This window comes from Patella vulgata, chromosome 7 (assembly GCF_932274485.2).
Source record: "Patella vulgata chromosome 7, xgPatVulg1.2, whole genome shotgun sequence".
Taxonomy (NCBI): Eukaryota; Metazoa; Mollusca; class Gastropoda; family Patellidae; genus Patella; species Patella vulgata.
The window spans coordinates 49,596,818-49,611,929 of NC_065885.2; the positions used below are offsets into that span (position 1 = coordinate 49,596,818).

Sequence of the window (15,112 nt, forward strand, 5' to 3'; positions counted from 1 at the left end):
TAATCTGGAGGTCCGGTGTTCCATCCCTGCGGTTAGCCGAGAAAGTTCATCGGATGTCCGTGATGGATCTATAGATTTTTTGTTCCCCACCCATATTCTAAGCAACATTTTACATGTCATCCCCTGACAGGTGGAAATTAATAGTACTACTATTTTTCCCGATTAATGCGGGAATTTCTGATCTTTGGTCGACCCACCTAGCGTACAAGCACCTGACATAATATAACAATTATTGTTCATTTGAGTAAAAATATATATTAACATCTTTAAAAACTTTATAAATTATATCGAAAACAGATATTTCGTTGTTGTTTCAGTTTTCATTTTGTAGAATTATATTTCTAGCTATGATAAGGTCCATCATAGGCATACGTTGGTTTGGTCGGGTTCATCTGGTTGGAGTAAACTACTTCAGGGTTAATGTTATGTGGAGTAGATGCCGATCCCAGGGGATGACCATCAACTGTAGATATGCGTGGTTGTATATCACTTCTAGGCAAGGTGTGGGCCCTGTAATAAAATGGGATGTTTTTAAATGCAATGTAATGCTCAAACGGCTTCTTCGATTGATTCTTAATATGTCGACATAATTCATGTTTAAAATGGAATAAAATATAATATTCACTTACATTTTATGTCTGCTCTCTTTACAACAACAGCAATAGCAAATGATTACAGTTATAAATAACAAAGCAATCCCAGATGTTACGCCGATAATCACCTAAAATAGAAAAAAAAAATAATGTTCAGAGGTGTTTTCATTGAATATTATGTACATTTTGAAATATAACTGCAATTCTTGCAATTCATGCAATAGCAATTTACAATTGAATATAGTCTCCATTAATTATAGGAGTATATAGAAAGGTATAATGTATTCTTTTTCGCAAGACACCGCGCAACAGGGTATTTATTGTCGTAGCTGATCGTGGTGACGAAAGCGGGCAGACAATAAAAGCTAACGTGATGACGTCTATAATCAAGTGTTTAGATGACATCTAGAAGTGCGGTTAACTGTTCAGAACAAAACACAACGCACGATCAAATCAGTTTCACATCATGCAATAGACAGTCGATATCTAGTCCTCAAATTCGATGGGAAATAACCTCTCCTACTTTTGGGATTAACCCTTCACCCCGAGATAATTCAAACATATCGGAAACTGATCTCAATGTATGGTGGAATTTCGATTTCTAGACGAGTTTAATCTGTGTCCTCCTGAACATACATGTAGCCGTGGGATTGAATCACACGAACACTTCAGTTGTAGTTTATTTGGCCCACCTGAACAAATATATATGATGCGGTTTGGATCTCTAAATTTGTAGTCATGCAAGAATATTTCATCCACGTTTGCCCCTTGGATACAACCTCAAACTATTAACTATGGTTTGCAAGTAGCCTTAAGAACACAATTGAAGAACTTCTAGGATTTAATCATACTTACCCATAACTGTGTGTCTTGTACGGGTGTCAGATTTTGAATAATTATCGTCAATTTTTCAAAGGTAGAATCATCATCAATCCTTACATGATATGTATAGTCAAGTCCTGTAGATAAATCCTTCTTCACAGTGACCGCACCACCTAAAATATGTCATCAAGAGACCAAAAGACTTTACGATTAACTTGTTCCTGAATCGTAGACCTTGATAAATAAAATCCATATTTTGCCACAGTCGCGTAATGTTAAAATCTTTTATTTTATTATGGAAATTTTGTAAAAAGAATATAAGCTTATAATTATTAAGTATCACACTAAGTTTGTACAGATATGAGTGTTTGAACTTTTGACAACACGTAGCCTAGATTATTTGTTGATTTAAACAATATTCTATTCAAATAAGATGGATATTGTATACATACACTGTCAAAAGGTATAAGGATTCAAAAACAAGCCAAGATTATTTGTTATTGTAACAACGGTACTAGGCAATCGTGACATAATTCTCGATTATCTATTTTGTCGTTAAATTCCTAAATGGCTGCGGTGTTGGGTATAGGCCGACATTGTTAATAAATGTTTAAATAATGATTTATATAATATACAAAGCCAGAAAAAGACCTACAATATGCAGTTTTGGCTCTTACATAATGCGCCTTGAACTATAGTGGCGTAGGGGACATCGACAGTTTAAAAAATGAATCGAAAATTAGATCTGTCATGTTTCTGATTGAAGTCCCACAACCTCAGTTGCAGACTTAATGATATTGGCAAATTGATCAAAATGCCACTTCACCAGAGTCGAACCATACCTATTCAAACCCAGGACATATTATTATAAAGAAAAGATATCATACTTACTAATTTTATCCAGAGAAAATGGAGTTGAAGTGTAAAATGTATCTCCTTCCCAGCTGTAAAAACCCACAGCATCACCATTAGGATCAACAGCGGATACTGTAAATATCTCGTCACCTATTTCGGTGTTTTCAGGAACGGTAACTGTTGCTGGTAAATTAGTGAAGAAAGGTTTGGTTCGGATGTTAAATGTTGCTGTCGTTGATTGAAACCCTGGTTCATTCCCGATTACTGTCAGAGATAACTCACCGGGGATATCTGAAGATTGTGTACCAGAAACAAATTTCACCATTCCAGACTCTATAAGAAACTTAGCTGTGTATTGTCCATCTTGAATGTGAAATGTAATATTATCTGGTTTGTTGTCCATATACTCAGCTAAGCTTTGTATTATAAGGTATCCTCCCTGGAATATAATAATTGATTTATAACAATTTATCATACCAGACTACACAGTATGTCGATGCACATGGAAAGATCCAGCATATTTTACAACACCGTGAAATACTTAGCAAATTTGCTATCAGAATAAGGAAAGACAGCTATTTTTAACATCAAAGAGACGACAACCATGAAATCCATTACTTGTGATGGAGATCTTTTTTACTAATGTATCAATAGAAGAGGCACAACACTGTCAAGATGAAGATTGAGGAACGGGCAGTCAACTTAAACACCACGATTAGAGGACATTCCATCACGAAATTGTTAGAATTATGTGGTAATCAACAAGGTCTATGAACAGAGTCATGGTGTGCCGATGGGTTAACCTATAAGTCCACTTATAAGAGAAATGATTATGACCAATTGTGAATAAAACGCCTTAAAACATCATCAATAAAATCATCAATATGGCTAAAAAAGTGGGTTATATCGTTGCAGTGAGGAACAAACAGGAAGTCCATACACAACTATTAAACGACCTAAACTAAATTTACCCTGGAATTCAGTTTACATTTGAAGTAGAAAACATTTTTAAAAAATCTGTCATTCCTGGGCATCTCAATTCACCGTGGCAATAACGAGATGATATGAAGGTATAAAGAAAACCAACGCACACAAACCAACATATTTACTTTCCATCAGAACATCAAAGAACTACTATAACAGAGATCGTATCTACATTAACCATGAGAGGCTACAATATATGCCAGGAAGACGATTTCGGGGAAGAACTAAAGCATATCAGCGACACGTTAACACACTCAACAGATACCACCAGGACTACGTCACCAAGATCATAATAAATACCATGGACAAATTAGAGAAAAGATAATAACATGAAAACTGATGAGAAAGCCCCAGTACTGATTTGTATACCATTTATAGCACCCACAAGGTATAAAATCAAAAGACTGATATCAATGTTGAAAATACATGTGATATTGAGCAGTGGGATGGAATGGGAGAAAACGAAAATATTAGCGAAAAACATAACAAGAATCCCCAGATAGTTTTGTGGGACGTCATAGAAATCAAGACACAAACTAACACTGAATAAAGACAATGGTCGACATTATTCTAGTGTATGGAGAAACTGTGTATTTGTAACCATTTTTGATCATTGACTGATAAAGATACCTGTAAGAGTAATGAAACGTTTCATGATGGAAGAATACTAGGAGTAGCAAATCCATGTTAATATCAACATGTCATATTGACAACGATTATTCAAATAATATTGCACTACGAACGCGCCTTAGTCGTAAAACACCTGAGACCATAACTAATTTACTTAAACATGCATTATGCAAGAGCTAAATCTGCCTATTGCAGGTCTTTCTTTAGGCCTGAAATGTTATCTAAATTATTAATTAGACATTAATTAACTGGTCCAGGCCTTAATCAACTCTCGATGGCATCAGATTTCTCCGATATTAAATAGATTAGAATGGTTCAGCGATACGTGGATTTAATCAAATATGGAGGACCGAGACTTAGCTTCGATCAACCAGTACGGTGGTTGAAATTATTGCACACGTCTATCAAACCTTCAAAGGCCAATATCTTCGCTTGCAATAGAGTAATTTGAATGAAATTTTCAAATTATTCATTTTACATCTTCTACTTTCGAACTATTATAGCAAGAATGGCTAGTTCTTTATCTAAATCTTACATAATGTATCTTTAAGAACTCTTTCCTATTCCATTGTAAGAAAATCTAACTTTCTGTTCAGTCTGACGCACCTCTTGTTTTGAATATAGTTTAAATAAACGATTATTGCATATGTTTAAAGCAGGGTATTTGATGCAAATAATGCAGCTGTAGGTATGGTTGAATACATAAATTTTAAAAATGATCCCGAAAAATGCTGTGGAAAACCACATTATAAGAATTTTGAAAAAAATAATTTTGTTTCCTTTAATTTATAGCAGTACGCAAACAGGAAATAAACGAAATTAAATTAAATTGTGACTGGGGTTGTTAATTTATAATACTTATAAAAACTAATAAAAGTAAATATATAGTATATGGTTCTTCACTTACCGTTATATCTTTTTTATTAATTAAGATCGTGAATGTTGAGTTTCTAAACACATTAGGTACCCCATCAAAGCTAATCCTCAACATTGTCGGTGCAGATGTGAAATATCCATCAGTAACTGTAAATACCCACTCGAAAGTTTTCACGCCAAGTGTTTGAAAGTCTATTTTATAACCTGGTTTTACATACAGTTCGCCAGCTGAAATTGTATCAAATATTTACTGATTAAAGATATAAAAACCAATGGGTAGCATGGTCCATTCTTTCCGGTCTCCACTGGGTCTATAGGCATATAAACTAAATATATATGAATATAAAATAATATTTTGTGAAATGTTGTAAATGTAATGAAAATGCGATAAAATGTACTAACACGAACTGTTAAAGATGAAAAACTGCCAAAAAGGCCCGGAAGGTGTTGCTGTAAAATTCAAATTATCATCGGAATTTTCATCTGTGGCTGCTACCTTAAATACTAAACCGGAAGCCCCATCTCGAGTCTTTATACTGTCTGGTAAATTCTTTATTACAGGCGCAACCTGCAATTCTAAAAATATTTAGTATTTTAATAACAGTGCCGGACATATGCTTTACAAAACGTAAAGAAAACATTCTATTATTTCAAACCTTTTCCAAATTAAAACAGAACTTATAACATTTTTATTAAACCCTACAACGTAAACTTAAGTCTGTGTACGATCATTCCCCAAAGTTTCAGTTATCTTGGTGGCTTTGCATAAAAGTCGTGTTCTTTCCAAAATATGCTCCAAATGGACTCCGCGGCGTTGGAAGCAAACTTGCATACGTCGCGCAAAATTGTCAATTACTCGAACACATTCCTTTTTGGAGATTTCCCTGATTATCTCAAGGATAATGTGTACCAAAACAAACCTCAAACAATTAGTGAATTGAAGGCAGCAATCGCAGCCAAAATTAGGGAAATACCCAACGAAAAAACGACTATCAATTCAAACCTTTTATAAATTAAAACAGACCCCCCCCCCCCCCAACCATCCCAATTTAATAACTTTCCCACGACGTTTTTCTGTATCAAATACCAGAATGATTTCTTTATTTATTACTTAAGTATATAAGTAGAACAAGAAATAATATGCAGGATTAAAGTAATTGGACAAGACTCAGTAAATGTGGTAATCTGAATCCATAAAAAGGAATTACATTTCATTTGGTCTATTTGGTCTACATTTAATAGACTAGGTTAATAATTCACCACAGTAATTATAGTATAGTAAGGTTACATTGGTCGGCAAACTATGCTCACCAGCCAATAAGCAAGTCAAACAAAGCACTGGCTTATGAATCTAAATTTTTCATAACAAAACACAACACAAGGTATATTTCGTAACACGTAAAGTTACCGGATAATAAAAATCAATTCAAAACAAACTTTATAAGACAGTGGGCATAAAAATTAAAAAATACGTACTCGGTATACACACTCCTTTAATACACCACTGAAATTATACAATAAGATTTTACATATTTATAACACTGCTCACTTTTACTATTAAAAAATTGTTATTAATTGTCATTATTTCCCTTTTCAAAGAAGGATGCTTCCCCTTTATTTCATTTTCATAATAAATAACTTGTTCCATACACATAAAATACTGATATGAGATTGCATTACATTAGATGAAATTGGATCACTCATGCTGTTAACTTACCTACAACTTTGTACTGTAGTTGTTTTCAATATGCGTATCACCATAAGAAACCCCCTCCCCCAAATCATGAATATTCACCACAATTTGGTAGAACATTTGTATTCAAGTCCCCTTCTTTAATTCTAGATCAAACAAACGGAAGTGTGTGTGTGTGAGGGGGGGGGATAAATAGATGGAACTTCAATTGAGGTGTGTTTTTGAGGTCTTGATCTAGAGTCATCTCCATATATTGGAGACGCCATATTTCCCATTAGTCATTAAATGTAAATACTTCTAATAAAATGAAGCATTTACGATGTCACAAATGTGAATAATATATACTAAACAGCAAAAGAAAAGCGTAGGTACGATTTCAAACCAGAGAGGCACTTAATCAAATCATTCTAGAAAACAACTTACTAAATGGATCAAAGCAATTTTTTGTGAACAGTATGTTGACACATTAGTGATTAATTCAGTTCTGGTGTTGTTATGCAAACTGTAGACGTTCACGTCGATGGCGAGGAGTGAGAATCGGTCCACGGTAAAATGTTCTCTCTGGTGTGACGTCGGCGCACTGTATCGGTACTGATGGGTCTTCCGTGTGTTCCCACTGTCTGACGTGCTGTCTCACAACATGGCGATCTTGTCGCCTTGTGGTGGCCCGAAAGCGTTGCTGATGGCTGGAGATGGTCCGAAATTTGACCTGAAAATGTGATTGGCAACGGCTTGGGCAGTGTGGCCAGCGTCGAGTATTCCAGGCGTTTGGTTCCTCTGAGCTGTCGTGAGTGGTGGCATGCTGCTGACGTTGTAGTGTGAATGAGTCAAGCAGGTATGTGGGTGCATTTTATAGGACTCGTCCCGGTGAACAGCACGTGCAGCATGAGTTACATGAAAATCATGGAGAACACATTATCATCTCAGAAGTCGGGTTGCGTTTTTGAGAACATTTCCTGGGTTCAATTCTGTGTTTGGGAAGGAGCCTTATTGCTCAGGTAAAGTTGGAGATGTGGTCACAAATATACAATAAAATCATTTGGCAAGTTTTATGCATGCGTCTATTCAGAGTAACATACCAACCTGACGTTTCTTTTGCTGCTTAGTATACAAACTCAACAGGCACGTTTTTAAAAATGGCACTCCCTAAAGATAAGTAAACGTAATACCTGATTCAATCCACATTCTGTATGTTCCTGGGGCATAATCTCGTGACATTCTTCGTCGTTATCTGGATCTGAGCATAACATCGTGTAGCACTTTGAATACTGTTTGAAAAATTTTAAAAAAATCGCACAATTATACACCAACAGTAGTTCTTCCACGATAGTAATTAGATTATTTTTTAATCAACAGAAGAAAGAGTAATTGGGTTCAGCGATCGCTCACTACGATTGTTTCTGTTTCATATTGATATTAACTGAAGAAAATTACTGGAACCTAACAGGTTCAGATCCACGATATAAATTAATCCGTATGATGGCGCTACAATGTTTCACGTGAAGTAACACTGGCGAAAATCAGTGCGCTCGCCGACATGAATTAAAGTAGTGTAGCGTTGTCATTGTTTTTCTGTTTGAACTTTTGGATCAATATCTTACCATCTAGCTTCCACACATCTACCTTTAGCAGTGGATGCGGCTGGGAAACCCGCAGAAAACCAAGGATGAAAAAGCGTACCCATGAACTACGTGATAAAAGCACAACATGTTTGAAAGAATACTATATTAATCCCGTTCAGAATTCCTTTATTTTTTACCCAAATGAAAACAAGCTAGCCAAAATACACCGTATTTAAGACAAACCTTTAAAGCCCATGTACAATAAGAAGAATTTTTTGTAAAAGCTAGCTGACATTGACCATCATAACTGTAATACTCTCCACCTTTAGAGACGGGAGATAATTCTGTGTAGTTATATGGTTGCCCAACACAGGAGACACTGAAATATATATTATATATCTTTAATATGTTTATGCTGGAAGGCAGATTAAACAAAAATCGCTTTTCGAATTCACGACAATAGCTGATTACGTAATTAAAGAAACCGGATATGACCTAAGTTGTCACAGCTTATGTAAACAAAAGTATGTCGTTATTTTGTCTGCGGGAAAAGGCTACAACAAGCAGTTTTGTTCAGGCAGACATATTTTAAAAAACGAAATGACTAATTGAAAGTAAATGTGTCGGTATGGTCTGGGTTTGTAACAGACTATTTTTTCAAATTGCTGTTTTGGGGAAAAAGGTAAAAGTAGACAAACCCGTGGGTAGTTTCAGATTATAACAATACATTAAAATGTACTTTTGTTTACGCTTGAATACCTTTCTAAGATTTTCTTTAATTTGGTAATTGAACAAGGCGAGAATCTCCAATGGTTGCGACCTATTGTATCAGTAGTTGCATAACCCTCAGCCGTATTCATCACGTAAGCAAGTTCATCTGAACAACCCTCTATAGAGTCGTGTTCTAAACCAATACTGAAAAACATATAACGCGGAATTATATAGGTGTCCGTGTTAAGATTGAAAACTGATGTAAATCATAACTTAGGCAACATAATGTAGGAATAATCAAAAAGTTAATAAGCCATACATGTACAGACAAATCCATGCAAGAAATACTACACGCCACGCACTATGACTGAAGATAATAAGTCTTCCATGGGACGCGAATTTTGGGATTGCATGTTTTTCAATTTCGCAAACATGTTTTTTTAGACAACCAAATGAATGTTTTATCTATAATAAATTCATAGAAAGTTATTGAAGCAGTTTTATACTCTCTGACTGACGTGTTGCCTAAGATGATAATAGTAAAATATGTTCAATGTCGTTTAGTTCTCAAGGTGTGAACAGATAAAGTCCACGTAGCTGCCCAAACTATTCCATACACCCAATGGATTATTATAAATCATTTCAAATTATTATGCCTACTGTCGAGTTGGCTTAAAATTAAATATAATCTAACCCTTCGGAGTTTCGATGGGGCGTTGTTCATCGTGTTTCTCCTGGCCAATCCATAAATTGGGCAATGTGCATGTTTTAATGATCTGTATTTATTAACCTTTACTACTTGTGTTCACTTACCTATGACCTAACTCATGGGCAGCCACGTTACCAACCCGTGATTGGTGATCATCAAACACCATAGAAACAGACGCAGTTGTAGCGTTGCATAAGTCACCAATTGCTCCCGCATAACCTGCCAATATGGATAGTAAATCGACTTTAGAAAAATAAAGAACCATGGAAATTCATATATCTGCCAATGGGATACCAAAGTTTATATAAAGATCCTACAGCACAGCAGCTTTGTCTCCAAAACGATTGCCATAGACAGCAGCTTATCCAAAAGGAAAACTTGGATGTTGTCCAAATTTGATAACGACCCGTCCTCTATACTTTCAGGAAATCTGATCGTTGTCGTGTTATCTGGCTTGAAAAAAAATCCGTTAAAAACTGTAGCCTCTATCGTTTCACAGATTTTTCAGAACACTGTAACTGCCTAACGAAATTTCGCGGTACGCTGAATAAAATGCTCTGATGACCCCAATGCTTCACAATAAATTTGAAATAAACATTCTATACCAATTGTTGACGGACCGAATGAATGACCGACGGACAGGGTGACGACGTAATACGCGAACACTGATATACATGCGTATAAAATATCATAAATAAAATAATTAGTATAACCCCTTTATTCTTGGTGGTTGTGCATGCGCTGGAAATGAATGTAAATTTGCAACTAACCAAACCTACCTAATAGACCGTCATCTATTGTGTATCTGCAATAAAGGAACAAATTTTAAGACCGTATACGCCTAAGTTGTAATAAATAGAGGATATTTGTCGTTTTGTCGTGAATAACATATTTTATTTCATCGAGAAGCAAGAAAACTTATATTTTCACGAATGCGTAGCATTCGTAAAAATATAAACGTTTTCTTGCTTAGAAATGAAATAAAATATGTTATTCACGACAAAACGACAAATGTTCTATTTATTTTATGATTTTACAATCATTTTAGGTAAAAACAACTAGCCAGTGGAATAACACTTTTAGTTCACTGATAAAACGCGGTATTCGACTACTGATCATAAAATAAAGCGAAATATTACTCCAAGTATAAAATGGTAATTATTGCTTCAAATGAAACTTGTTATGTAAATGAAACTCGTAGGTTTCGAGAGCTACACCGTATCTATGCAGTCATAGAGATATATAAAAGTATTTTGATTTGTCCAAAAATGTGACGTTGTTTTAGACAGTTTACAGGATTCCGCACAATGAAATATACCCTAGGGCCTCTTAATTTATATTTGATAATGCAGACTGCAGTATGGTGACATAGGGGAATTATAATTTTCAACGATTGTGTGATAGCTTGGACATGCACATGGTCGTAAAATGAAGAACGTATGATCGCAGTGATCAGCTCGTGAGACGTTTGTAAACCCAGCTCTTTAAATCAGTTGCCTTAAACAGTATCTAAAACTAGGAATTAAGAACTGAAATGTTTTCCATAATTCGGTGAAACATTTTATAAAAAAAAACAAATCCTGCTTTATTGCACATTTTTAACAAAGATTCGTCCATTACCAACCGGTATTCTTTAAACAACCACAATTACATAACGGAATACTGACCCGGTGAAAAACATGTAATGGTCGCTTTTGGGTATGTTGATTCCAGTAGGGGGGTCATCTACCCAATAAGCTGACTGGAGTACGTAATCATCTGAATCTACACGAGTATCATCGGCGATAGGATTAGCGAACTCCGAGTCTTTACTTTGCTGCAAATACAGTTGGGATATGTTAAATTTTAAATGACATTTAGAAATTGAAATTTGACTAAAAGACGTTCTATGGTATTAACTTGTTTACTTTGAAAATACGCAGTTTCGTTTGCAAATAAACATCCTTTGTATTTTCAAATTTAAAAAGTTAGATTTGAAGGTCCTTGTCTAATTAGGCATAAAGAAAGCCGGCCCCTGTGCTATAGAATAGATGCCGTAATGATGAACATGAAATGGTAATACTCAATACTATATTGGTACATATTGCGAGATTATTGTAAGTGGTGCAGAGTGAAGGGCCTGGCAAAGGGGAGTGTCTGTCCTTCGGATGGGACAAACAATCAGTAAGAATTTGATATTAGAGTAGGTCGTAGCGTGACATTTCCCTCCAATAGTAGCAGCCTTACGCTCGTTTTCATTAGCCAACTATGCAAGAAAGCATTCAAACATTAAAGAATCTCCTACCATGTACAATGTATGGTTTATCAATCAAATAGACCCATCCCTCCCCTATATTGTATATAATCTAGTTTAATTCAAATGGAAACCAATCATTTATAGTAACAATCAAATAGAAACACCCACCCAGATTCAAAATGAAATAAGTCACCAAATCAAATAGAAAGTGCCCACGAACCGGGTATCGATCAAATTGAAACCATCGAGTATGTATCAGAGAAAAACATCCACTCAGAAGCAATGAAAGCCACTGCCAGAAACATTTTGAAAAAAGCCAATCTGATGTCCTTCTCTAGACTAAAATAAAATCCAGATTTTAGTAATTTGATTGGATAATATTAGATTGATTTTAGTGCCTTGTCAATCAAAATTGAAGTATCTACTAAAATTGGATTTTATCTTTAGTTAAGACTTCGAGAAACAGGGCCCTGTCCGATTATCTTGGGGATCACGCCAGCGCTAATATAGAATTATTCTGTATTCAGCACTGAGAATGAGGAAAAAAGGACGAAAAATACCTCTATAATTATAAGATTGTGAACAACAATCTCAATATTTAACAAATTGTTGGTTTCAATAATGGTTTCATATCGTATTTTAATCTGAAAATGAAATAATTCAATTAATCAGCCCATTAAAATGTATTTCTAATAATCATGTATAATAAATTTAACAATAAGGTAATAATATATCCCTTCAAAGAAATGACATGTTTTGAAGCACCAAAGTTGCAAACACCTAATGTTGGTGAATCAGTATCTCTCTACTTGGCGTAGTGTTCATGTTCATGAGTTAAATACTGAATGTAAAGGCCTGTACACACCAAGTATTATTTACCATGGGCAATCAGTCCCACAGTTTGTTACACCGTATAGTCGATTACTATGTCCTCTACCAACAGACAATCCATAGCCGACAAACCATCTGGATTAATAAAATGCAATCTCCTATAAAGAAGGTCGAGATCACTATGTATAGTTTGTATAGACCAATTAGTGCATCGTTACTGGACACGATGGGGAATACCTGCGCATGAATTGTGGTACGAGAATTGGTGTTCGCAGAGTCAAAATGATCAGTTGTAACTAATCTTTCGTGTGCGAAGGCCTCTTTGATATGGTTTGATAATAAAATTGTTGATTTTTGTGTTGATTTGTTTTGTGAAATGACCATTTATCTTTGTTTAAAATTCTAAGCCAATGTGGCGATATAATCTGAACACAAGAAGCCAACAATGAAAACGACCTTTGTTTATCCTCTCAAAACAAAAATCAATCATATAGCCTACAACTTGTTCCATAATAACAAATAAGATCAACCCAATTCAATAAATCATTTTGATCTGAATCAAAGAGGTTTGGCTGCTTTAGGCTGTAATAAAGACTTACTTGTTCTGCTATAAAAGCGAAGTAAACAGACATTTCAGCAAGTGTTAATATTCGGTCGTTGTTGTGTCTACTCATAAACCTGTATAATAAACATAACCAGGATCAGGGCTGGATTAACCATTAGACAAGATAAGCACGTGCTTAAGGCATCATGGCTATGGGGGCACCACAGAATGTCTGCTTTGTTAGATGTCAAATTTAAAATATTTACTTTAAAAATTCATTAAAAACGTTCAATTAGTTTTCATTGTTTTTGTCTTTTCATACTGTTACCTTTTTTGTCGCAATTAATAATGACGTGTATAAAATCCCAGACAAACTCTAATCACGTGCTTGGTGGTTGTTTGTGGTTTATTATTGTTTTTAATTTGAATTACATATATCGGAGTACCAAACTCTTATTCCGGTATTTTCGGCTATCATCTTAAAGTTTTCAATTGCAAAATTCAGGGTATTAAAGGGCATTTAAAAGGATGTGTAATACAAGAGAGAGAGAGAGAGAGAGAGAGAGAGAGATAGAGAGAGAGATGGGGTTTAACGTCCACTTGACACAAACTAGGTCATTTCGGGACTAACATATGGTTTAAATTTATTTCAATAATTCGTTTGCGCGTAGGGGTCTTTAGCAGTGGGAGGAAACCGGAGGACCCGGAGAAAACCCACGAGGTTGGACAGGCGACCCTACTCCTTGTCACGTACAACCGGGGATTCGAAACTACGCCAGTTGACTCAATGACAGATGTGTAATACCTTGCAAGCTACAATACTGTGAAAGTTGAATTTCTAAAAGAAAAACCAATCTATAATGATTCTATTCTGTTCTGTATTTACACAGATATGAGGAACTGATATTCTATCTACATTAGGCATTTTCTGCAGACGATATAAACTGGAAATGGTGAAATAAAGCCAGTACAATCTTCGCGAGAATCCTTGACTCCATTTGGGGAGAATATCTATATTGATATTTTGAATGTATTTTCTTAATAAAATGTTAAAGAATCAATTTTAACGTGGATTAAGTCTTGAAAATTAAATATTTTCCAGAAAGTTGCTATTGACGACCAGCGTTTTTAAGAAACATGGTTTGATTGGTATAATTACAGACAGCATTGCCAGGAATTAATTTGTTGTAAAGGCTAGCCGTATACAGTTCAGATATTCTCTGTAAGTTACCTTTTCATATAGTTTACGCCCCCCCCCCTCCACAATTTTATTGAAATATATTTCAATAAATGATCAAGAAGCCCACAGGTATGCATGAATATTTTATTTCAAAGAAACGTAAACTTACACTTCAAAATCTTTAGCATCTGCTACAAAGCAAACTTCTATGATAAAATGTTGAAGAATGGACCGTTTCTTACGGTGAGCTGAATCATATGATAAAACATTAATATAACTAGTTTGATAACTGGCGGCAAAGAATCGCCCACCACTACTATCATTCTACTACTACTACCACTACTACTACTACTATTGATATAGCCGACAATTAATTTATGTTTCCTAAGAAACTTGAAAGACGGGCTAGTCATACTTGGGAGATAATTCCAGCATTTATTATTATTATTATTATTATTATTTATTATTATTATTTACATTGCTTATATAGCGCTTATCTAAAACATTAGTCTAAGCGCTTTACAATGCATAAAATCACATAAAATCCACAACAAAAAATGCATATATATATATATATATATATATATATATATATACATATATATATATATAAAAATTCATATATAAGAATTGTGAAAAAAAAAAAAAATATTCATTAAAAATAATTTAAAATTATTAAAAGATTAATAAATAAATATGATAAATAAAAATATACACAAATAGCGTTCATTTATTGACTATTTGAAAAAGCCTGTCTGAATAAAAAAGTCTTAAGGTTTTTCTTGAAAGCATTCACAGATTTAATGTTTCGTAGTGTGTTTGGTAAGTCATTCCACAAAATGGCGGCCGCTCTATCAAACCGTCTCTCTCCGTATGTTTTTGTTCT

The 15,112-nt window shown here is 34.7% G+C and overlaps 1 protein-coding gene across 1 annotated transcript in view; it reads right to left on the bottom strand.

Moving 5' to 3' along the window:
• Positions 1 to 239: 239 nt before the first annotated feature.
• The window catches only part of LOC126826699 (uncharacterized), a 40,690-nt gene continuing 25,817 nt past the window's right edge, over positions 240 to 15,112 (bottom strand). Inside the window, exons 5-20 of the mRNA XM_050555712.2 lie at positions 14,396 to 14,474; positions 13,102 to 13,180; positions 12,232 to 12,315; positions 11,103 to 11,251; positions 10,215 to 10,240; positions 9,540 to 9,654; positions 8,775 to 8,930; positions 8,259 to 8,394; positions 7,623 to 7,721; positions 6,237 to 6,264; positions 5,163 to 5,336; positions 4,792 to 4,988; positions 2,307 to 2,709; positions 1,449 to 1,588; positions 630 to 721; positions 240 to 510 (exon numbers count right to left, since the gene is read on the bottom strand). Of these exons, the coding sequence (XP_050411669.1) occupies positions 342 to 510; positions 630 to 721; positions 1,449 to 1,588; positions 2,307 to 2,709; positions 4,792 to 4,988; positions 5,163 to 5,336; positions 6,237 to 6,264; positions 7,623 to 7,721; positions 8,259 to 8,394; positions 8,775 to 8,930; positions 9,540 to 9,654; positions 10,215 to 10,240; positions 11,103 to 11,251; positions 12,232 to 12,315; positions 13,102 to 13,180; positions 14,396 to 14,474 (2,126 nt within the window). The 3' untranslated portion in view covers positions 240 to 341. The remainder of the gene's footprint in view (positions 511 to 629; positions 722 to 1,448; positions 1,589 to 2,306; positions 2,710 to 4,791; positions 4,989 to 5,162; positions 5,337 to 6,236; positions 6,265 to 7,622; positions 7,722 to 8,258; positions 8,395 to 8,774; positions 8,931 to 9,539; positions 9,655 to 10,214; positions 10,241 to 11,102; positions 11,252 to 12,231; positions 12,316 to 13,101; positions 13,181 to 14,395; positions 14,475 to 15,112) is intronic.